The sequence below is a fragment of the Achroia grisella genome, unplaced genomic scaffold (assembly GCF_030625045.1).
Source record: "Achroia grisella isolate CSIRO2021 unplaced genomic scaffold, CSIRO_AGI_Agris_v1 utg540, whole genome shotgun sequence".
In the NCBI taxonomy this organism is placed as follows: domain Eukaryota; kingdom Metazoa; phylum Arthropoda; class Insecta; order Lepidoptera; family Pyralidae; genus Achroia; species Achroia grisella.
Genome location: NW_026712925.1, coordinates 1,359,630 through 1,383,395, shown reverse-complemented (window position 1 = coordinate 1,383,395; position 23,766 = coordinate 1,359,630). Strand labels below are relative to the sequence as shown.

Sequence of the window (23,766 nt, the reverse complement as noted above, 5' to 3'; positions counted from 1 at the left end):
ATATCAAAAAGTTGAATGTTTATCATTTACTTTATTTATCCGGAATTGGCCCGACACACGACCAATATATATTTATAAATCTACTCTATATATATTTATAATCTTTATGACTTCTTGACTTTATGATCAAATTTTTCCGAGGTTCAGTTAGTGGATCGGATCATACTCCGTTAGCAACACAGTCAAGTTTAGATATATATAGATGCAAGGTTAGTCGTAAATTAATCGTAACTCTTTATCGTAAATCGTTCTCTGGAATGATGATACATAAATGGTACTAAGGGTGACAAAGTAATATCCGTAGTGCTGTTAATACGTATAGCCGACGAATACCGCCTCCCATCAGGTCATCAGCTTGTTTGCTATTCCAATTAGGTTAACTAAAAATTAGAGTATTTATATATGTAAAAAATAAAACAATATTAGATGTATTATATTATAATTTATACAATATTACAAAAAATAATAATTAGAGGAGTTAGAAGAGTCCATCAATCTCGCCAGTCTGAGTGTTTAGATCTATATCATAGATGCTGGGCCGGGTGGGGAGGCCGGGCATTTTGGAAATCTCCCCAACCATGGGAACCACGAACCCAGCACCCACGGATACGAAGATATCGTTAATCTTCAAAGTGAAGCCCATAGGAGCACCCTTTATTGCCGGGTCTCCCGTCAATGAGTTGGATGTTTTGGCCATGCAGATTGGCAGTTTATCGTAACCCTGTAAAAAAGTAGAAATTTAATTAAATAAATTAATTTTAATATTTATTTACTAAAAAATCAAATTCTTTATGACAAAGAATAATATAGGACCAACAAATGACTATATTATATACATATAGACAGTGTGTCCGTTTATTACTTTTCTATGATTAAACAAATTATTTTTATGAGCGACTTTATTACTTTTTTCTATTTTAAAAGTCAGTATTATAAATGTGGAAGTGCGACTGTTTGTTATCTTTTCACGTTTAACGGCTAAATGGATTCTAATTGATATCTTAAAGATAGATTGTATCACTAGGATCAGCAAAGACTATTCCATTCCATTATTTAAACAAACGCAGACGCAGTCGCAGTTAACAGCTAGTTTTCATAAAATAGTAATTGTTATTAGACTGTATATAATGTAAATACTTATATCAATATCAAACCCAAGTACTTGTATAATTATGATGAAAAAAACATCGGGCCATGTGGTCTCAACAGATTTAGCAAAGTGAATCAGCAGCTAAGAGGGATATTAATTACATTATCAATAAATTCATTGATTCAAAGTTACATGTGCCAGTTACTGAAGAGCTTGTGATTAATTTTAAATATTATTACAATTTTTTTTCATCGTACTAGTGACCATTGGAAGTCCAGGTAGATTTTTATCATTTACTAAATAAATAATTAATTAGTTAATTAGTATTAGTAAGTAAATATTAATTATTTTTTTATTTAGAAAATACATATAATAAGAAATAATCTGTACGAACCTCGTGAATATAAACAGATGTCAAATGAATATTATATATTTCACTCCGGACAGTTAGAATTTTTTTTAGAAATGCAATATTATATATAGTCAACATAGGTATGTCACCAATGTCAAAGAATCCGATTTGTTTTTAGAAAATTGTTACAATTCTTAGCCTAACCTAAATTATAAATCGTAAACTAACCTAATATAATATATAGAAATTTCTTATTTAAAACTGAAACCTGCCTATATATAACAAAGGGCTACTGGTGGGAAAGGGATTGTTAGTAATGTGGTCTCATGACCCCATTACTATTAATGTACCATGTCAGGTTGACCTCCACGCGGTTCCCCCTGAAAACCATCGTGATAAATTCCTGGTGAATTTGTCACGATGGGCTAATTGACTTGACCTCATACTCATCTTATCATCCTCCACTGGTGCCCCGCCAGCGTAAACCGACAGCGCATACGGGTGCACCATTCCATTATCATCAATAAAAAAAACAAAGGGCTATCTTTTTATACCTATAGTCCCCATGACAGCTGAGAGGAAACGATTGGCGAAATTCGGCCCGAATTTCGTCAATCGTTTCCTCTCAGCTGTAAACTTCCAAAATGGTTAAGATATGAAGTAGTATTAAAGTGTAGTAGTAACTAAAGTATTAGTTAGTAGAAGTAGTACTACTACACTCGGGACAGAAGCTGACGTTCACTAGACTTCATAGTACCTTAACCATTGTAGAAGTTTTCAACCCGGAGGAAATTGGACACATTGACATATTGCTGCCTCGCAGACCAGGACTTGCGGCAAATGGCAAATTGCAGCTGAATTGCCGGCCTTTTAAAGGCGAATAAGCTCTCTTGTTGAAATATAATAATAATAAGAAGAAAGTATAAAAGGAAAGTATAATAAAAAAGAAACCTAAGTAGGTAAAATAAATATATACAATAATTACGAACCAGTTCAGTAAATATGTCGATCTTCTTTTGCACATCATCTGTAAATTCTATATTCCCAGCGCCATACATTTCTGTTGCGATGTTCTTAATTTTATCGCGTATAGATAGATTTAATGGGTATAAGTATTTGAAGTTTGAATTAACATCGCAAGCTTCAATTACTGCATCCGCCAGATCCAATGCCCCGGCGCCACCCCTCGCCCAATGATCACACAAGACTGCTCTGAATGCTCCATTTTGAAGAGCAAACTGCTTTATTAGATTAAGCTCGGCGTCTGTATCATTTCTGTTAATAAACAAAGATACATAATATGCAAATATTGTGGTTACTACCTACATTTATACTATTTATTGGGAATTATTTTGATTTTTTTTATAATTCCTTTTTATTTCGGGGAAATTTTATCATAATATGATAATGCCAGTCCCATCGTATCCCATATATATAATTATTTTGTTATGGATGAATTAATAAAACAAGATTAACTCACAGTTAGATAGTTATGTATGTCCACATAAACACAGTTACACTACTTAGTGTTAAATTGCTAACATATGTTTTGTATATTCCATTCTCTTTCTATTTATTATAAAATAATTCGTTTAATTGTGTTTGTATGGACAAACATATTGTGGTATATTTTGTTGAAGTTAATTAGTTAGGCATATTCAGGAATTATTTATAAGCAAAAGTAAATGCGTACGCCGCGCCGCAGCGTAATAAACGACGCACACACCCTACGAGTACGTCATAAACTGTGAGTGTTTCAGAAGCACACGGCAATGAATGATAACACACTAGACCAGCCGGTACGAGATGATGTTTAAAATTTAGTATGTATATAAATCAATATTTATTGTATAAAATATAATTGTATATAGTAGTTATAAGTGAGTGAGAAAATTATTTCATATATTATATTTGTAATTATATAATAGTGTAGAGTCCCAATTCATAATTGGATAATTAAAAATATCCGAATCCTACGTTGAACGTTCTATATTATTTACATAAAATAAATATCTTTATAAATTTATGATAACATCGCGTGAGGAAGCGAAGGATGAGAAAATGGCTATCTATTTGTAAACAATGCTGGAGAAGTCATGAAAGTAGTCAAGAAATTAGTCTGCAATTTAAAGGCAAAAGGATAGCTTAGCTTAGCTTGTGTGTAGCTCAAAGGAGATTTTTTTTTAAATTATCAAAACAATTAATACAAATGTGCACGCAAACGAAGTTGAGAGCACCGCCAGTAAATAACATAAAATAATAGTTTAAGACACTTCATACAGCGCCATCTAGTCCCTAGCTAATCAGAGCTTGTATCAACTGATAGAGACACTTCAATACATTTTTTCCTAAATATCGTATATATTAGTAAAAAATATACAATAAACCGTAATGTGACTTCCATAGTGATATCCATGTATGTATGCCGTTCTAGTTTCATCAAAAATGAGCACCACATGGAGTTCTAGATCTATAATATAAACTTAGATTTAGGGAGGGCAATATTGACCTTTGCTAAAAAAACCCACTATTCAGTGGATTATATATTAGGTTGGTAACATGCCAGCTATTCTTTTATGAATAAGTGATATTCTCAATTCCTAGTAGTCACTAAATGTTGTGGTATGTTTTTACTCAAAATAGACCAACCTTGTTATTTTATACTGTTTATCGGAAAACATAAAATAGTAACAAAAATATATTCGGTTTCGTGGTATTGTTTTTCATAAGTAATCGGTAGAATAATAGCCTTGTTGTGTGAACTGTAATGCTATTCAGTAAAATGCATAAAAATACCGTTATCGCAGCTCTCTCAAGTCACTTGGCTTTGAATCGGCATTCTGTAAACATGTAGAGCGCAGGGCGCAGTGAAGGGAGTCTAAAAATGAATGATCGAGATGTAGACACGGGCCCTCCGTGCCATGTTTAGTTAATACAATCGACATAACATACATATTTTATTTCTTTTTACCGCAATTATACTTCTGGTCTATTACCTACTGTTATATTTGTTTATTGTTGGTTTTGAAGTGTATTATTTTAATAATGTTATAAATAATATTTATATTTAGTTTTTTACTCTGAATAAGCAAAATCAGCCTTGAATAATTGAACTAAGATTATTATTATTATTATTTTATTTATTAATTTGTAGTTATATATTTCCTTTATTTGTGGCAGTACATGATATTTCATTGTTCGATTATTAAATATGTATATATATATATATATATATATATATATATATATATATATATGTAGCTATTTATTCTTATATATTTGTATATGTATCATTCAATCTTATATATAAAATTCTCGTGTCACAGTTTTCGTTCCCATACTCCTCCGAAGCGGCTTGACCGATTCTCATGAAATTAATTGCATTAAATTTTAAATAAATAAATATATGTAGAACATCTGACGTGAATGATAATCATCTCTTTTACATTTTGTTAAAACAGCGTCAAAAAAAAAGATGAATGACATTTAAAGTATATCCAAACTAAAAAATAAATTAGAATATTAGAGTAATAGTAATTACTTTCTTTTTGGTGAATTTAATGGACTAATTAATCTGACTTTAGGCACATCCTATTATTCACCACTGGTGCCCTGCCAGCGTATACCTACTATATTACTATTCAACATTTTATATACAGTTATAAAAAAATAACATTTAATACACTTACCCGTGCCTGTTTATAGCAATAACAACCGGAACTCCAAACTTATTTCCGTTGCTAATGTGCTTTCCTAAATTGCATAAGCCTTTACTTAGCAATTCTAGATTTTCCTGAAATATAAGTATATAAACGCAATATAAATTATATATATTGAAAAGAAACATAAATAAAAATAACACAACACAAAAATTTGTATTCATAAGTATGATTGTTTGTATCGATTTGGGTGTTATCTATGTATTTGTTTCGGTTGTTTAGTACCCATAACACAAGCTTTATGTAGCATAACTTGGGTCTAGATGGCGCAGTGTGATGAGATTATTATTATTATTTAAGTCGTACAGACCTGCACGTAGACCTCATTTAGCGGTGCACCGGCGGTGACGGCAGGTCCACCACCGTGCATCTTCAATGCACGAACTGTCGACACTATGACAGCGCAGTGTGGCTTATCACCGCTAGCCCGACATTTGATATCGAAGAACTTCTCCATCCCTGCCCAAATATTTAGACCTCTCATTATAAATTGTTCATTATATCAAAGGAAGACTTCCCATATGTAGTTTCGGGCATTAAGGCCTTTTTTAGATCCGTCATGGAGACCCATTCCCATAGGGGAGGATTGGGTACTGTCGGACTCCTACCGGCTAAAAACTTGATGATATAACTCTAAGCTCGTGGCGGCCGAGGTCGCGAAAGCAACTTTCTTTCGCTTACCCGACCTGCAGGTATTGTGACCTAGTTGGCCAAAATAGCCTGGCTTACTTTCTCCGAAACGAAAGAACGCAAACGATGCTGCAGTTATCCACCATACCGTCCAACCGCTTCCCCATGATTCCTCAGTTTTAAACATACGAAAATACTAAAGAGCTTCCGTGTCTGCCATATTGGATATCGAATAATATCATGATGATAGTTATTTTTGGTATCTTCGCAATCCATTGACGCGAAAAGTTTTTATGCAATTTTATGAATGGGTATTAAACCCATTCATAAAATTGCATAAAAACTTTCGCAATCTTCGGTAGTCATATTGTCATCCTAAACATGAAAAAATCAGGTCAATCGGTTGAGGATGAAAATTCAGCTGTAAAGTATGACCTGAACAAAGCAACTAGCATTGTTGGAGGGAAAGCGGATTTTTAGCAATGAAGACTAGTGGCCCCATTGCTAACAATGTACTATGCTAACAATGTACCATTGATAACAAATGGTTGACGGGAGTTGAATTCATAGTGGTAAATACGTAGGTGTGCTATCACACGTTAGTTTTTCATCTACTGGCGCGCCGCTAACAGATACCAATGGTACCATTCCATATTCATCCATTAATAAAACATACAAGCGTTGCATATTAAATGAAAGGTTGTGAAAATACTGACCTATATCAGATCCAAAACCGGCCTCAGTGGCTACGTATCCATTTTCTCTCGCCAACTTCATAGCGATCTTATCAGCTATGATGGATGAGCACCCATGAGCGATGTTAGCAAAAGGACCCGTATGGACTAACACCGGAGTACCCTCAAGAGACTGCATCAAGGTAGGTTCAAATGCATCTTTAAGCAGAACCAGTAAAGCACCCGTAACTCCCTAGAATTAAATTGTAAGTACTAATGTAAATGTAAGTACAAATTTTGAACAACAGTAATTTATGTACAACATATAGCTTTTAATTTAAACAGACATTCATATTAATATTATAAATACAAAAAACGTTTTAACAACAAAATAAGGATTTTAATAAAGTTTCATGTGAAAATTGATGGTATCCCGATGGATCCCATATCCTTCATATGGGCTAAATCTCAAAGACGCAGATAAAGTCGAAAGTAACAGATAGTATAAAATATACCAAGTATACAAATATAATTCAACAAAAGATTCTGTTTCTTTATAATTTATTTAGATCTCAATAATAAGTATGTCTTAGTTAGTAATTTTAGTTAGTAAACCACAAATATGCTTGTAATAGGTTTATACATTTCACTCACAGGCGTCACGTTTTAAAGCCTCATTGTATGTATTACAGATCACGGACGGATGACATCGTAGTCCTCAGGAATGTAACGTATAATATCATACCATTACCATTAACCACAGGCCTTGCACCTGTGTAAATAACGGTGGCGCTTTCCATCAGGCGGGCCGTCAACTTATTTGTCACACAATTCACAATTAATTAAAGACACAATTAATTAAATTAAACAAGTCGACATGTACTCACTAAATCGTCGGCAGTTACAGGATTTCCTTTCTTATCATACGCCACAACCATATTTGCAAGTCTTAGTTTAATATCATCCACGTCATTGCCAAGTGCCAAAATGGCCATAATCTCCGAAGCGACAGATATGTCGAAAGCAGTCTCACGAGTGAAACCCTTTTCAGTTGGCGATTGACCTATGGTAATCTTACGAAGGTACCTGTCATTTAAATCCACCACTGAAAATACAATTAAAAGTTTTCTATAAATTCAAATTACTCCGGAATTTTCCGGCAATAATATAAAAAGTTATGTTAAACCGATATTTCCGATTTATATTAAATATGCGTTTATTTAATATAAATCGGAAATATCGGTTATACTTATTTATCTTTCTCCAACCAAAATGGTGAACTAAAACATATTTTAAAATTTCCATGTAATCTTTACGCAATTACTTCAATTAGTAAGTTTCTTTGAACCAAAGAATTCCAACAAATCTGACATCGTCAAAATAGTTTACTTATCACAGACTTGATCACTCACGGTATGACTAACCCTGTAGCCTACTTCATAATATTTGGTTCTCACCTCTATTCCACATAATTCGTTTTGGGTCAATATCTAGACGGGCAAATCTGCTTCTTTCTTCAGTCGTAAGAGAATCGGGGTCGGTTTTATCAATTCCTAACTTCTTGAGCCTTCTCAACTGTATAGGAGAAAACTTTCTTGTTTCTTTAAGCTTTGGTACCAAACGGTCATATAGAGGACCATCCTTCTGAGTTAGCTCATGGAATATACGTGCATCCATCTGGGCGGCGAGTAGGTTGTTAGCAGCTGTAACCGCATGGATATCTCCAGTTAAGTGCAGATTGAACTCTTCCATTGGAATAACCTATTAATTAAAAATAGATTTACTATCTTCTTTCCATAACCCTATTAAACAATTGGAGTTGACATGATATGCTTAATAACTTAAAATTTTACTGGTTTCTTAATAACTTAAAATTTTAAAATTTTACAAAGTATTGACTCTCATTGCGTCAAAATATTAATTACCGTGTCATAATTTAGTTCATTTATTACGAATTGTGATGATATAGGATTGCTATTTTGGGGTTTAATGATAGAAATTATAGCACTTTACCTGTGAATAACCACCACCGGCGGCGCCTCCCTTCACACCGAAGGTCGGACCCTGGCTAGGTTGTCGCATGCAAGCAAATGCATTGCGTCCACGGTGCGCACAAAGAGCTTGGACTAGGCCTAATAACGTAGTACTTTTGCCTTCCCCAAGAGGTGTGGGTGTTATCCTGGACATAACGAAATCTCTTTTATATATTTCTGACAAAGAATATGGGTATCTCGGTTTAATATAGAACAGTAGTCATGAGTTTTCATGTTATCTAAAAATTCCTAACCTAAAACCGTCAAAGAAATAACAATATCTTTTACAACCTTATCCGATATTACATACCTGATGAACCTCTTCACGAAAAACTTACCCGGCAACCACGATGTATTTCCCATTGCTTTGGTCTTTCAACCGGTCCAACACTGAGAGTGAGATTTTTGCTTTTGTACGTCCATATTGTGAGACCTCCTTCGGAAATAGGCCGATCTCATGAGCTAACTCGCCAATATCCTTCGGACTCTGGGATCGCGCTATCACGATATCGCTGTAGAGAAAGAAAACTATTTTCACAGCCTGGATTGATGAGCTGTGCTACATAGCAAGCAACAAACACAAAATACATTTGTGTGTTATGCGCCTGAATCTATAAATGACTTACTAATGTTAATATAATATAAGTCTAATGTGCCTACTAAAATCTGTTTAAAAATCAAGATACCATCATCATCATCGTTACCATTAAGTTTGAAATATTATATACACTGAGGGCCTATATACGCATGTCCAGGTCCTTGAATCAGGCTGGGTGTTTTCTGTACATATTATGTATATATTTACAAAAAAATAACACAAACTCTGCTTAGCTACTGACTAGATGGCGATGTGTGTATAGTCCTGAGATATTATTATTATAGTAGTATATAAAACCTGGGAGGTGGCGACGCTGGCACCAGTCTGAGGGGACGTAGAGGCCAGGTCGGAGTTAATATACGATCGAGTTGTCTCCTCGCGGCTAACACTGTGTTCTTCATTAGCATCGCCACTGTCATAGGCCCCACACCGCCGGGCACCGGAGTCACATGTGATGCCACTTCCAGAGCCTCAGCATATGCTACGTCACCAACCAGCTTCTGACCGCTTTTCTTTGATGAATCTGTTTAAGGAATATATAATTGAATAGATAGGTTAGCTATCTATTTTACCATAGGTTGCTTAAAAAATATTATTTTAGTTTTTATAGCATCCAAATGATTATGATGTTATTAAAATTTGGCAATGTATAAGGACATTGCTTCAAGTCAGTTCCTTCGACATTGCCAAATGTCGAAGCAACTGACTCAACTGGTGTAAACTAAAAGATAAAAGTTCATGTTTATACAATTTGTTGTGTCATTCGGTTCCGCTCATTGACAATAATGAATAAACATTTAAAGCAAACAAGTTAGCTCGCGGAATAACTTGATAACATGAGTACCTACCCTATTCGAATTATGGCATGGGAATATTTTAATTAGGATTGTCTCAGATGGACTTAAATCTAAACGCTAAATCACCAGGGAGGTTCTTTAAGAAACCTTAATATATACGAATTGAAAAACAACTCATTGTTTCACACAAACCTGAAATAGGATTGATCCCACAATCAATGACAACAGCTCCGGGCTTAATCCACGACCCTCGCACCAATTCCGGACGGCCAATCGCAACCACCAAGATATCCGCTGTTTTCGTCTAAAATAATATAATACAAAATATTAATTTTAGCCATATATGACATCAACTTTCGTCGAGTGATTTGTATATCACCAATGCGAGAGAATATAAGATTTGACCTTAAAGCCCTATAGGAACCCAGTACTATGGCAGGTAATATAGTAAATCAAACAAATAAACGATATATCTATCTAAATAGCTAAATCTGTTTACTAGTCAATTACTCAAACTTCTAAATTTTTACATCAAATCCTAACTTAGAGCGACAATCCTCTTATGAATATAACCGTACAGGCATGCCTCCGTTCTCTGTTATATCACTCTCCGCATTCTGCTGATGTTTCATCCTCAAACCGAAACACAACATAAAAAACCGACTTTACAGAATGTTGGATGAGAATAAGATAGAGTAAGCCTACGCAGAAAACTTTGTATTAAGTCTACCTCTGGTAAAAAAAAGTATTTTGTATTGAAATAATCAGCAAATTGTAATTATACCTGTACTTACGATATCGCTTAGATTCTTAGTTTTGGAATGGCATACTGTAACAGTGGCATTTTCCCATTTAAGAAGTTCCGCCACAGGTGTGCCCACGATGCGACTGCGGCCAAGCACGACGGCGTTCTTGCCGACAATGGGCACCCCGGTTGTCTTTATCAACTCCACGCAACCTGCTGGTGTGCACGGAATGAACCCAGACAGATCTCCTACTGCCGCACGACCCTCGTTTATTGTGTTCAAGCTATTATAGACAGACAATAAAACAAATTTCAGATATTTTTTTTAATTAAAACGTCTTAAAAATATATTCTATAATATTTTTCTTAAATTAAAAGTTTTAAACACTTTTAAGCCGTATTCAAATTAAAACAGAATTAGTTTAAACGTACTGGTTCGTTCCAAACGAATTAAATAAGAAAATTTACTTTAAATTGTTATTATGTTTTAATTTACAAAAAATATGTGTAACATTTTTTGTATTCTTTAGACGCAAAAAATATATGCTATATATTACAACATCTTAATTTTTTATAATGCGTAATAGCGTTTTCACGAATGGTAAAACAAATAACTCAGTTATCAGTCGAGTAATTGAATAAAAATTGTTACAGTTACAGCATGTACTATTATCGAGATGAGAATGATAGAGATGCCCTTGCGCCAATGCAAAGAACTATTTACTCTATACCTCAGCGTAATTGGGTTAACACAACATAAAATAATAAGTGAATAGTAAATTAACCTATTTACCTATTTTTTATTTAAATAGAATAGCAAACAGACTAAATTCCCAGCTGATGGTAAATTGTGACCTTAGCCTATATACATGAACAGCACTACGGATATCACTTTATAATGTGACGCCCATAAAACCACTCATGCGTTGCCAGTTCGGTAGATTAAGATGTCATGCCTCTTATCCTGTAATTTCGCTACCTAATCTCACCCTACAAGTGAAATACAGTAAAAGCTAGATGCTTCTTGGCTGATATAGGTGAGACTGGGTTACCCACTCTAACTCAACTACTAATGAAGTCCTATTACACAGAATCTCCCTATATATAATTTTTAAAGTATTTTCGTTACAAGCCTATAATTTTGGAAATTCTTCTTAGTAAATCATACTACAATGACAAGTACCCATCAACGTCCTTGTCAGCAGACACAGCATCCGTGATTTTGTGGGAATCGATCGAATGTTCAGAGTCCAGAGGCATCTGTACAATGATCCCATGCACTGCTGGCGAGTCATTCAGCTTCGTTATTTCAGACAGCAACTGCAAAATTATAACATTTATTTGTATAGAGTTGTTCACTTTATAAATTTCGGTTAACATCATATTAATAAAAGTACTGTGCGCTTAACATGGAATAAACCCTTTTAATTGGAGGGAAAGGTATTGTTAACAATGTGAGCTAATTAGTCGATCGCTAGCCATGCACCAAGTCAGGTCAACCTCCGTGCGGGATCCTCCCCCGGAGCCGCGTGATAAACTCCTAGTGAATTTATCACGATGGCTCAACAGACCTGACCTCATGCTCATCTTATCTCCACTAGTGTAAACCGTTAGTACATACGGGTGCAGAATTGGATCATCCATTAAAAAAACCCTTTTAATTAATAAACAATCTACCTAACCTAACCTACTTTTTTTCATATCATGACTGCTTTTACCTTCATAAAAGTATCGTGAGTTTAATATGGAACCAAACCTTTCGATGAAAAAAATCTTCGAAATCTCTTAAATCATGACACATCATAAATGTACTACAGATTTTTTATAAAATATATTCTTTTGATTAATACGATAAAAATCTACTTTAATCATCAGATGCCGATGATAATATTATTACCGTATACTCGGTACAAAGTAGGCTGCGTGGTTTTATTTCGCATAATAGTGAGATATGGCAGTTAAATGATAGGGTCTTCTTATAGAACTCAGGAATAGCAAGGTATTAGAGATATAAAGGGATACAATACATACATACATAACCCTGGACAATTAACACAGCGCCATCTAGTCCCACAATAAGCAGAGCTTGTGTTATGGATACCTAGACAACTTATACAAATACTTGGATATTTTTTTTGTAAATACATACATAATATACATAGAAAACACCCAGACCGATACAAACAATCATACTCATGACTATAAATGTTGGAACAATGCGACGAAATGAACCCGCGACCATCGGAAGTAAAGCAGTGTGCTAAACGGCTAGACCACCGAGGCCGTCAACAATTTACACCAGGTGGGTCGTCATATTGTTTGTTAATCCAGTTACATGAAACGAATGTACTCTATTCGATTTACTCCCATATAGTGTTCGTACATGCAATAGTACATTCAAATTGCATTCTTATTAATTGCAATCCGTCGACTCGTAGAGTATCAATAGTCCGGAATCCTATCCCTATATCCTGTATCTCTATATTATCATAGTCAACAAAGCTTTGTTACGTAAGTGTTCCGTGTTCTATAGGTTTAGTATTTTTCACTTAGGTAGGTATATCTAATACGTACACTAAGAAATAAACAAGTTTATTAAAGTAGGCTATTTACTCATGTAATGACGTATTAAATTTGACGCATAATAATATGAGAAAAGTTTCGTAATATAAAATAAATCACTATTTAACTGTACTTACAGTGAAATAAATAGACTTCTAGAATGACTTTATAGGGACACTGTGGTGATGAATATCGACGTAGATTAATTAATAAGAACAGCGTGGAGAAACATAGTGACTTAGGTTTATTACACTGAAAGGTCGTGAGTTGAAATTTGGCTAGCAGCAAAATATGCTTTGTTGTTTGTTTGCGTGTCTCAAATTATACTTCTGACTAACTCTCTTGTGATGAGTACACTGATAACAAACCGAGAGCTAAGAAACACTCCACTAATGGAAAACTGGCTAGTTCATAAATTATTCTTTATTCTTTATTGTACACACACACACATAATAAAAAAAAAATATACAGAATAAATGTAATGTACAAGGGCGAGCTTATCTCTAAAAAGAGATTTCTTCCAGCAAACCTAGAAAATGTTATAGGATCGTGTATTAAATAGAATAGTCATACGTGTACGAAAAGAGGAGATTAAAATATTGTTTTAATGATATTAACTATAAGTATAAATAGACATACATAAATGGTACATAAATAAATTATAAGACATAAGTTAAAATGTAAATTATAATATATACCTAAATATATAAATATAAAAGTATGCCAGCATTGTGAATGATAATACGCTTTTAATCGGCATTTGAATATTTCAATACTAGAACTGGCACGTATTTCGTGAGGTAAAGAGTACATATATTTTCTTACTCACATGTTTAATGTGAGAAAACCAGGAGAGGTCACTATCAATGTAAACACCCAAATCCTTTACTGTTTTAACATAAGAAATTATATCCCCATTGTATATTATTGAAGGAATGTGCATTGAATCTAATAAATTAAGCATACATCTGCTGCCAATTATAATCGATTGTGATTTTTTGGTATTAACAAGCAGACCATATGCCTTAGCAAAGCCACAAATACACTCGAGTTCCGTATTGATCAAGGAGATAGCATTATCAACAGATGGTAGGTCAAAACTGCGGTACAGTTGTAGATCATCAGCATAGAGATGGAAGTTGCAAGAGATCACTTTCGTCAGTGAATTGATGAAGACAGAGAAAAGTAAGGGAGAGAGAACACCACCTTGAGGGACGCCAGCAGTCAGTTCGCACCAATCTGAAGTATTCCCATCCAGGTACACGCACTGCCTGCGGCCCCTCAAGTATGAATCAAACCATTCTAAAACCAGTGGAGATACGTTAAAAGAGTCAAGGATGCCAAGGAAAATATCGAAGTCAATAGAGTTGAAGGCGTTACTGAAGTCTAATAAAATGAGGATTGTGAGCTGTTTATTATCTTTAGCAAGGTGAATGTCATCTAGTACTTTAATTAAAGCCGAAACTGTGCTATGGGCAGGACGAAACCCAGATTGAAAAGGAGATAGTAGGTTATTACTATATAGATAAAGGGATAATTGTTCATGAACAATATTTTCTAAAATTTTGGATAATACAGGTAGAATAGAAATGGGACGAAATTCGTTAAAAGAGCTAGGATTATTGGTTTTAGGAAGAGGAATCACGCGAGCATTTTTCCAGGCAGCCGGAAAAGAACAAGTGACCAAAGAATGATTGATTATGTGAGTAATTATGGGCACAAGTTCGTCAATTAGTAGTCGAATCATTTGTATACAAATATTGTCATCACCGACTGCCTTGGAGGAAATGGTAAGGATACTCTTTTTAACGTCACACTGGCTAATGATTTTGAAGGAAAAAGGCTCGCAATTGGGTTTAGACTGGCGGCGAAGACTATCAAGTGTTAACGCTTTGATACTGTCAGCAACGGTGACAGGAGGCGAGGAGAAATGCTTATTAAGCGCATTATAGTCCAAATTAGAGGGACAAGTTGAAGAAGAAGATTTGCCAATACCCAATGATTTAAGAAGTCTCCAAATCTGAGCTGAATTATAGCTATGAATGGATTCATGAATATGGCGTCTCTTTGCATCTCTACACATCCGATTACACCGATTCCGCAGCTTTTTATAGTATATTAAATTATCTTCAGACGGAAAACGCTTATATTTCCGTTTAGCCTTATCCCGCCTCACCATCATATTTCTTATATTTTGGGATAACCATGGAGCAGGTAAATGTTTGACTTTAACTTTTCTGATAGGAGCATGCTTGTTGTATATTTGAAGTATGATTGAGTTAAAGTTTGCAATCATATCCTCCACTGAGTTACAATTTAATACGCAGGACCACTCAATGCCCGCAACGTCCTTCCTTAGCATTTCCAAATCAATTCCCTTAAAATTATATTAATGGTTTGTTTATTTATCTAAACTCTTTGAGTACATCTATATTTACTTTCGTACTCAATGTATCATTCCCACATATGAGCAGTGCTAACCAGACTTAATGTATAATATCGACGAATTTAAAATGTTTATAAACATACCTCTTAATAAAACGGTTTATTAACACCAATACAGAATAATAAATATTATGTTTATAAATGAGATATTACCGACATATTTCTTAGAATCGAGAGGTTTTCCTATTTGCTATGATTATTATTTCATATGCATTTATTACCTACAAACTTGTTGGAATAAATTCTCGCAATGATAGTGCGGAATTTATTTAAGAAGTAAGCGGAAAAGTTAGGTATACCTACTATTTAGAATTAAATTATAGATACAAACCTCAAATTCTGTGATGTCTCTTGAAAAACGCACATGCTCAGCACTTATCCCGATATTTTCAGCGGCTTTCAGCTTCATTCTAATATATACGTTGGAATCCTCTCGGCCGCCCACTTGCACGATGGCCAACTTGGGCGAAAAGCCAGCGCTGCGAGAACGCAGCTCTGCGACTTGCTGTTTCAGATCATCTTGTATAGATCTGTCCAATATATGTTAAAGATTATATACATATTAACAGTAATATTTTTTATACTATGGCTCTTAGACTATAAATGGAAGATCCGCGAATACCAAAACTTTTTCAATTCCACTCCTAACGTATTTAAAAGTAAAAAGATGATGCAAAGTGAGAAAGATAGATCGCCATGGACGATTTTGTAAAATATTGAAATTTTCGTACCTACTCACACAAAAAGGGTTTTGTGACAACAGGCAAAACCCAACTAAAACATATAATAGGCCTAACTAAAATATATAATAGGCCTACCTATTATATATTTTAGTAGGTTTTTATGACAATGAGTAGTCGTTGCAAGTAGTAGTAGTCCTTTGGCATTCAAGAGTTGTTCGTGGTTATGCACGTAAAATTTTGGGTGTGTAACCATCTCTTGGTACTAAAGACAGTATACGGAATTTTGTGTTTGAAGCTGCGAATAATAACTAATTTGTTAAGTTTGAAACGAAACGAAAAAAACGATCACATAACAAGTAAAACAAGTGTCTGACACTTGTTTTACTTGTTATGATATATAATAAAAAGATATACAAAAAAGAAATATACAAATAACAATAGTTTGCTATACGTAGAAAAGAGGACAACGGCTTCGCGATATGTCCTAGTACAAATCAATCGACAGGCAATTTTAAAATTCCAACAAATATTGTTTTCTGATCTTTTGAAAGCATTTTGAAAGCTGTCCTTCTTAATGTAATTAACAATAGTTTTCTACAATCATTTTATCTTTCATATCAATTGTAAACCTACAATTGGCTACGGTAATCTTTGCTAACAGATATCAGTAATATAAAAAATATAGTTGAATATGTAGTAGATACATTATTAGTAGGTAGACAAATAGTTTTTTACATCTCCTACCTGGAGACACACATTTATTACAGTCAGGTATACTTAGGCAAAACAAATAAAAAAATAAACAATAAAATAGATTAATGAAAGTAAAGTTTGTAAATAAATTTATGTTACATTTCATTTATATGATTTATTTGAAGATTATTTATTGAATTTGTTGATAATTTTCTATCGAATGTCGGTATCGAGGTACCTTGCAATCTGAGTCCCCTCAATCGGTCGTGCCACCATGGTGCAGTAATCTGTACAAAACTGAGAAGTGGTCCTGTCAAATGACCATTAAAGACTATCAGTTGTTGTTCAACTTGAGACATCATACGTGTGACACCCTGATAACCCGGGGATATTATGAACAAAACAACCATTTTATTAACTCGTTGTTATAGTGTGATCCAGTCACATAATCGTGATTCTAATCAAATATAACGATTTGTAATTACTTAATTGTAATTAAAATTACGTAAGATTAATTAATTGAGTTCCCGGCCTGATAGTAATATCAATACTGTTATATCGAAATAAATTCTTTACTTTTACCAGTAGGTACATATTTGACTGGCAGGACTGGCCTGATAGAAAATAGTAACCACGGTCCATGTCTATACGACAGGAATCATAATAAAATACATTTTGATGCCCGTGGCAACTTTATTTCTATGGACTAAAATATCTCCGTCGTTATCCTGTAATATCAGTAAAAAATCGAATATTTTAAAGTGCTTATGCACGTCAAGATTGCATGCTTGTTACCCTTGTATTTCTATTCTGGTAACATGCATACATAAAATTATTTCGAATATTTGAAAATAAATTAAAAAGGTTGAAAAGCTGAGAGTCAGCTCCCTAAATAGGATTTATAATAAAGGGTAACAGCAAATACAGTATGCTGTGTTTATAAAACTGGTCGGACATAAATAGATCACTTTATTAATTGCATATAGGTAATGGCGTGGGTTAGTAATACATACCTTCATGAACAAGAACAATACCTATAGCTTAATGCATAATAATGTAAATAACTTTCATATTTCCAAAGATTAAAAATAATCCCCAAATATAATTTTGAAATACGCAAAATCAAACGGATGGAATCATGGATATGAATAAGTACATTGCAATTACACTATATGAATAAGTACATTGTAATTACATCAATATATTTGATACGTTTTCATAAATTAAACACTGTTGTTTCTAAAAGAACAACGGAATTTGTTAAGTTTCTCTGGTTGGCCAATGCTCATGTTTCTCTACGTGACAGAATCACAAATAAAATAGTCTACACACGACACTAAAATCTGATACTACAATGGAACAGTTGTGGTGAGAGAATAACGATTCGGCATGCGATGAGAAATCAACCCTGATTTCACTACACACGAGGCGACATAGAGAGCTCCCCAACTATGGTTTCTTTGTTGCCCCTGATTTTGTATGTCATGTGTAGATTGTTTAAGAAGACCCATAGAAGAACCATATTAACAGATAGGTATTATTCAAGCAATTTGGTATAGTGAGAAGGGGCTAAACACATAGCATAAACCAACAACTGATGGGAGAAAAAGGTTATCAAGTGGTGACCTACTTGATAGAGAGACGACCCTACATATATTGAAGGGAATCGACGTTGTGGGTGGCATCATGAGGACCATATCAGTTTGGAAAGGCAATGATCAAAAGTGATCTTAAATGAATAAATTTCAACAAATTGATAGGTATTTAATCACGTATTTTATACTTATAACTAAGATTTTATGGTACTTTCAACGCACGTTATATTACAAGCATTTTTTATATTTAGTTCTTCAAAGATATCGTAGCACTAATAAGTATTCACCATAATCAAACGAAAGATAATATATTGACCTCTATAACCATGGAGTTAAAACATCGATAGGTACTTGAAAACATGCTATGTTAAATAATATTATACATAATTTTATTATTTTACTACATATTAATTTACTAGTATCTATATGTTTGAAACACTCACCGCCAACATTTATTCCAAAAGTATCTTACTGGCATTATTATGAACGGTTTACTTTTAAACATTTTGTTAAACAATGAATAAGGAGTGGCGTCGAACTTATTTTATCTACTAGTAACTTACAGACACTTCGTCTGCTGATTAAACATCATCAGAAAATGAGAATATTAAATTGATATGTTGATATAATTAGTTAACTGCATTTGACGCTGGACATGTTTAGAATTATATTTGCAAGACGTCAAAGTTTTCTGCTAATAACACTTATATACTAGCAGTAACAACATAAGGACCATATGTGAACAAGGGTAGGTGACTGAGATGCATCCATGGGCTGCTGTATGCTCAGTTTATACCATGGTTGTAAGATTGTTTAGAATCCTATTACTTAGTAATAAGTAATGGTATTTGGTAGTTATAAACATATATGGCCTCTGTAAACGAGAGGTATTTTAGCCTCTCGTTTACAGAGGCCATATATGTTGTTATATATGTCCACATTTGTCCTCAGAGTATGTTTTTTCCTATCTATTACCATCGGATACATGTACACTTCGAAGGTTAAATAGGAGGGTTTTCTTGTTTCGTTTGTTGGCGTAATACTATTAATTGATATTAAGTATACAATACAATTTTTTTTATTATTTTTGCACACAAAGCGGGTTGAGTGAATCGATAACCAAATAGGAGGAAAGGGATTGTTAGTAATGTGGACCAATGTCTCCATCTCTAACAATAAAGCAGTGTTAGCGATCGAGCGACGTAAGGCATCAGGTTAACATCCACGCGGTGCACTCTTGGTATCATCGCGATAAATTCCTGGTGAAGTTGTGACTGATAAGTAATGCTAGTGATTCTCAAAATACCTATATTGAGAATCACTGGCAGTTTTGTAGTATATTCGTTTATTCGTATTTAAAATATGAGTATTCTTTCTATGCCTACATTTGTTTTATTATATATACACTACTACACTACTACTATACTGCGCTCTGCTATACTAAAACGTCTACAAAAGATATTTCTTCTTATCATTTATTATTACTGTCACGATGGGACAACTGATCTAACCTTAAGCTCATTCTATCATCCTGGTCCCCTGCCAGCGTTTTTAGCGCTTACGGATGCACAATACCATTATAATCCATTTAAAAAAATTCTGCCTAATGGTTCTAAATGATTCACGATTTTCCTTGGTGAATGTGAATCGCAGATAAATCATAGAATAATCTTTAACACTAACACCATCAAAAAAGGCAAGGACATTTTAATATGGAGACCCTGTACACTCAGGATAATCAAATACCCATGACAAGAACTGCTCAGAGCTGCCAACATATTGCTCAATTGAAAAAAGGAATTAAAATAGCGCTGGTTATTCCCTTTACATTCCTACATATTCCCTTGCAAATTATATCGGTATTATGTCTAACATATTCTTCAATATTACTAGTTTATAATAAATTATTATTATTTATTAAATAGGTACTGTATTAGGGACTCGGCGATTTCTCAAGTTTCCTTCAGGCGTATGTATTATCATAATAGGGGATTCCCCGAAAATTCAGTCAGTGGTTACATTTTTCTGAAAAATATAACTTTTCAAGAGTAAATGAGTGATAATTCAGTGAAATAAATAGTTGCCATAACCATTTGTCATTTGTTTTTATTACATTGTTGAGTTTTCGTGCGCAAATAGGAAAAACAACCGTTCCATAAAACCTGCAATATCATACGTAGTATTTTATTTATATTTTTTACTACTATTATTAATACTTCATTACACTTACATTGGATCTACATGAAGAAAATTAAAATCGAATTGAATATTCTTTTAGTGTTGGATAGCCCGAATTTAATAAATATAACGGAGTGCACCATATCATTACACTCCACTATAAATAAATACGCTCTAGATACCAAATTTTATACGAGCACAAAAAATACATTCTACTAATAATAATACTAGTAATAGGTACACACAGTATCTCTCTATAACAAACAAAATATTTTAAAAAGTCAGAAATAATTGTACTAAACATGCGCAAAGTACTCATGGTATCCACACGATACAATTTCTTGTATAATTTTTTTACTCCGAGTACAAAATAGTTCAAAATATTTATCATACTTTATCCGCATGACTTGGAATACTTTATTGGCTCGGTTAAAAAATAGACCATGTCCATGTAATCTATCCCAAATAATATCTGAATACCAAATTAAGTATATGAATATTCATTGAATGCACAAACGAACAACACGCTATCACATTTACAGTATTAATAAAAAAGTCTATTCAGTAAAATCAAGCCTTTTTATATTATATATTACTATATTAGAATTGAATTTACAACAAAAAAGTAAAAATTTTTACTTACTGCAATACTTGATTCAAATCATCCCGCGTTTGCCACATTTCGACAAATTGATGGCTGGTTGGGTCGCTGGCACACAATATGAAACGATACAAATTTTAACGACGTATCCGATTCCCACCCGAGTACCTGTCACAAATTAGTAGTATTAAATAGAAGAGCAGGAGGTCATAAGGTAAGTCTTAAATCAGAGCTATATAAAATCAGAAAGTAAACATTGCAACTTTAAAGTGCACAATCACACACTTGTAGGTACCTACGTATGAAATGACTATACCTACTTGTAAAAATAAAAAAGTAACCACTTCACAAATTGCTTAAATGCAGACTATTTATTAAAAGTAGTAATGTAACAACCACAACATTATCTAAAGTATTGAAATATAAATACACAAATGCAATATAATGTAATATTTGGTTTGTAGATGAAAGATGTACCGTATATTTACCAGTAGACACCTGCCTTAAAAGATTCAAATGGCACCTTATTTCTACCAGCTGATATAATGAGCCTACGTTATACAGTAACTACAGAATTCCCTGCAATAACTAATTTTCTGATGACGGACGTACCTACTTACATATCTTGAAAACTTGTCCAACGGGTTTGCTTCAATAAAGAGCTCTAATTATATTTGCAGTCAGACTATTATGGTGTATGGAATTGTTTAGACTGCAGGTAAATAAAATTGATGATAACTAAAAGTATGAATTTTACTGTTTAAACAATTTGTTTTGAGTTATTCGCGTGATTTAACTCTTGTTTAAACAAGATCTTGGCGACTTATTACTTACTCACCTGGTTTCGCCACCTCGTATTATATTTCACATCTAAATACAGTGGACCCCCGGTTATCCGACAAACGTTTTGCAGGGCAGTGTCGGACCATCGTATTTGTCGGATTATAGAGTGCTGCTTAAGGGTCCTCTGCTTATAGTCCGGAATTTTTTACAAAAGAGTATCTTGTAATCCGACAAATTACAGATCCAGTGATAAGAATCTATGTTATATATGTATGTATGTATATGCACTCTGAAGTATATTGTCAAAGTAATATTCAATAACAAATAATAGACAATGTCGGATTACAAGGGGGGCCGGATTACCGCGGGTCCACTGTATTAGCTTCCATACGCGTAACCCAGTAAAGCAGTTTTACTACTTATTGATTAGCGGTTTGTACAACATTTCTAAATAGGAGTCACTTTCACTTTCAAATAGGAATCTAGCTATTCTTCTTATAGATTACAGCACAAATAAGATAATATTATATACTTATAGTATAGCCTGTACGAAATTAAATGTAATCAAGACAGTTGTGACACAAAAGTAAATGTGTTACAAATTGATAATTTATTTTGTCTGGATTTATGCATATTTCTTAAATATTTACTATTGCACATGTAAATATACATATGTAATAACTGCGTGCAGTATAATTATATTACTATCCATATTGTTATGATCATAGGCTAGACCTATATATATAAATTTTAATCGTTAATCAGATTAACTTTATAACCTGCTGTTGTAAAGTTAATCTGATTAACGATTAAAATTTATATAAAATATAATTATAGATATATATATAATCGTAATTATAATTTCAGAATTCCCACAGCGCCATCTAGTTCCAAACCAAGCAGCTGTAAGGGTTACTAGACAATTATTATAAATACAGATAGATATATATATATAGTTTTTTTCATGAATACTAAAGTTTACACCGACCGTGCGAGGAATCGAATCCGCGACCATCGGACGTAAAACAGTGTGCTACACCGCTAATCCACCTAGGTCGTCATGTTATTTGATTAACTATGCACAAATTGGATTGAGGTTGACTTTATACAAACTCTACCGCTTCATTTCATATTATCAAATCAATTAATGACTATCATTAAAGCTAGTTCCTAATAATAATTACGTTTATTTTTTGATCATCATTAATTTAACTTTGATTGAAATCAATCAAATTAATAAACAATATAAATTATCTATTACGCACTGCCAACACTGCAATAAAACAACAATATGTAATATGTACATATATAATACAACAAAATGTTATTAGAAAATCTTTCTATAACACTACAACCATATACATTTATTTTCCTTGTATTTAAAACTTGAGCGTTTTAAATGAAATTAAATGATAATAATAATGTTATTTATTTGTCTCAAAAACTAATACAATTGCTGCTTATATAATAATAAAATTTATAAGTAATAAACGAGACAAAACGGTCTATAACTCAGAGGAGGCAGTGAGTCAACCCTGTCTGTTATTCTGTTATAGTCTTTATTAGTAAATTAATACAATAAGAGATC

The 23,766-nt window shown here is 33.5% G+C and overlaps 1 protein-coding gene across 2 annotated transcripts; it reads right to left on the bottom strand.

The window, feature by feature from the left end:
• Positions 1 to 439: 439 nt before the first annotated feature.
• LOC131847672 (C-1-tetrahydrofolate synthase, cytoplasmic) lies at positions 440 to 21,983 on the bottom strand. Of its 2 annotated transcripts, XM_059197298.1 has the most exons (16): positions 21,884 to 21,983; positions 21,438 to 21,563; positions 15,977 to 16,175; positions 11,822 to 11,958; positions 10,688 to 10,922; positions 10,086 to 10,197; positions 9,394 to 9,619; positions 8,837 to 9,010; positions 8,479 to 8,644; positions 7,923 to 8,226; positions 7,353 to 7,570; positions 6,508 to 6,718; positions 5,472 to 5,620; positions 5,132 to 5,235; positions 2,432 to 2,717; positions 440 to 721 (listed from the first exon to the last, which is right to left on the bottom strand). In XM_059197298.1, exons 2-16 carry the CDS (start codon positions 21,473 to 21,475, stop codon positions 479 to 481), a joined length of 2,802 nt encoding a protein of 933 aa, XP_059053281.1. In that variant the 5' UTR covers positions 21,476 to 21,563; positions 21,884 to 21,983; the 3' UTR covers positions 440 to 478. The 2 variants fall into 2 exon arrangements, with proteins under 2 accessions (XP_059053281.1, XP_059053280.1); XM_059197297.1 differs by lacking the exons at positions 21,438 to 21,563; positions 21,884 to 21,983 and adding an exon at positions 17,260 to 17,355.
• Positions 21,984 to 23,766: the final 1,783 nt, after the last annotated feature.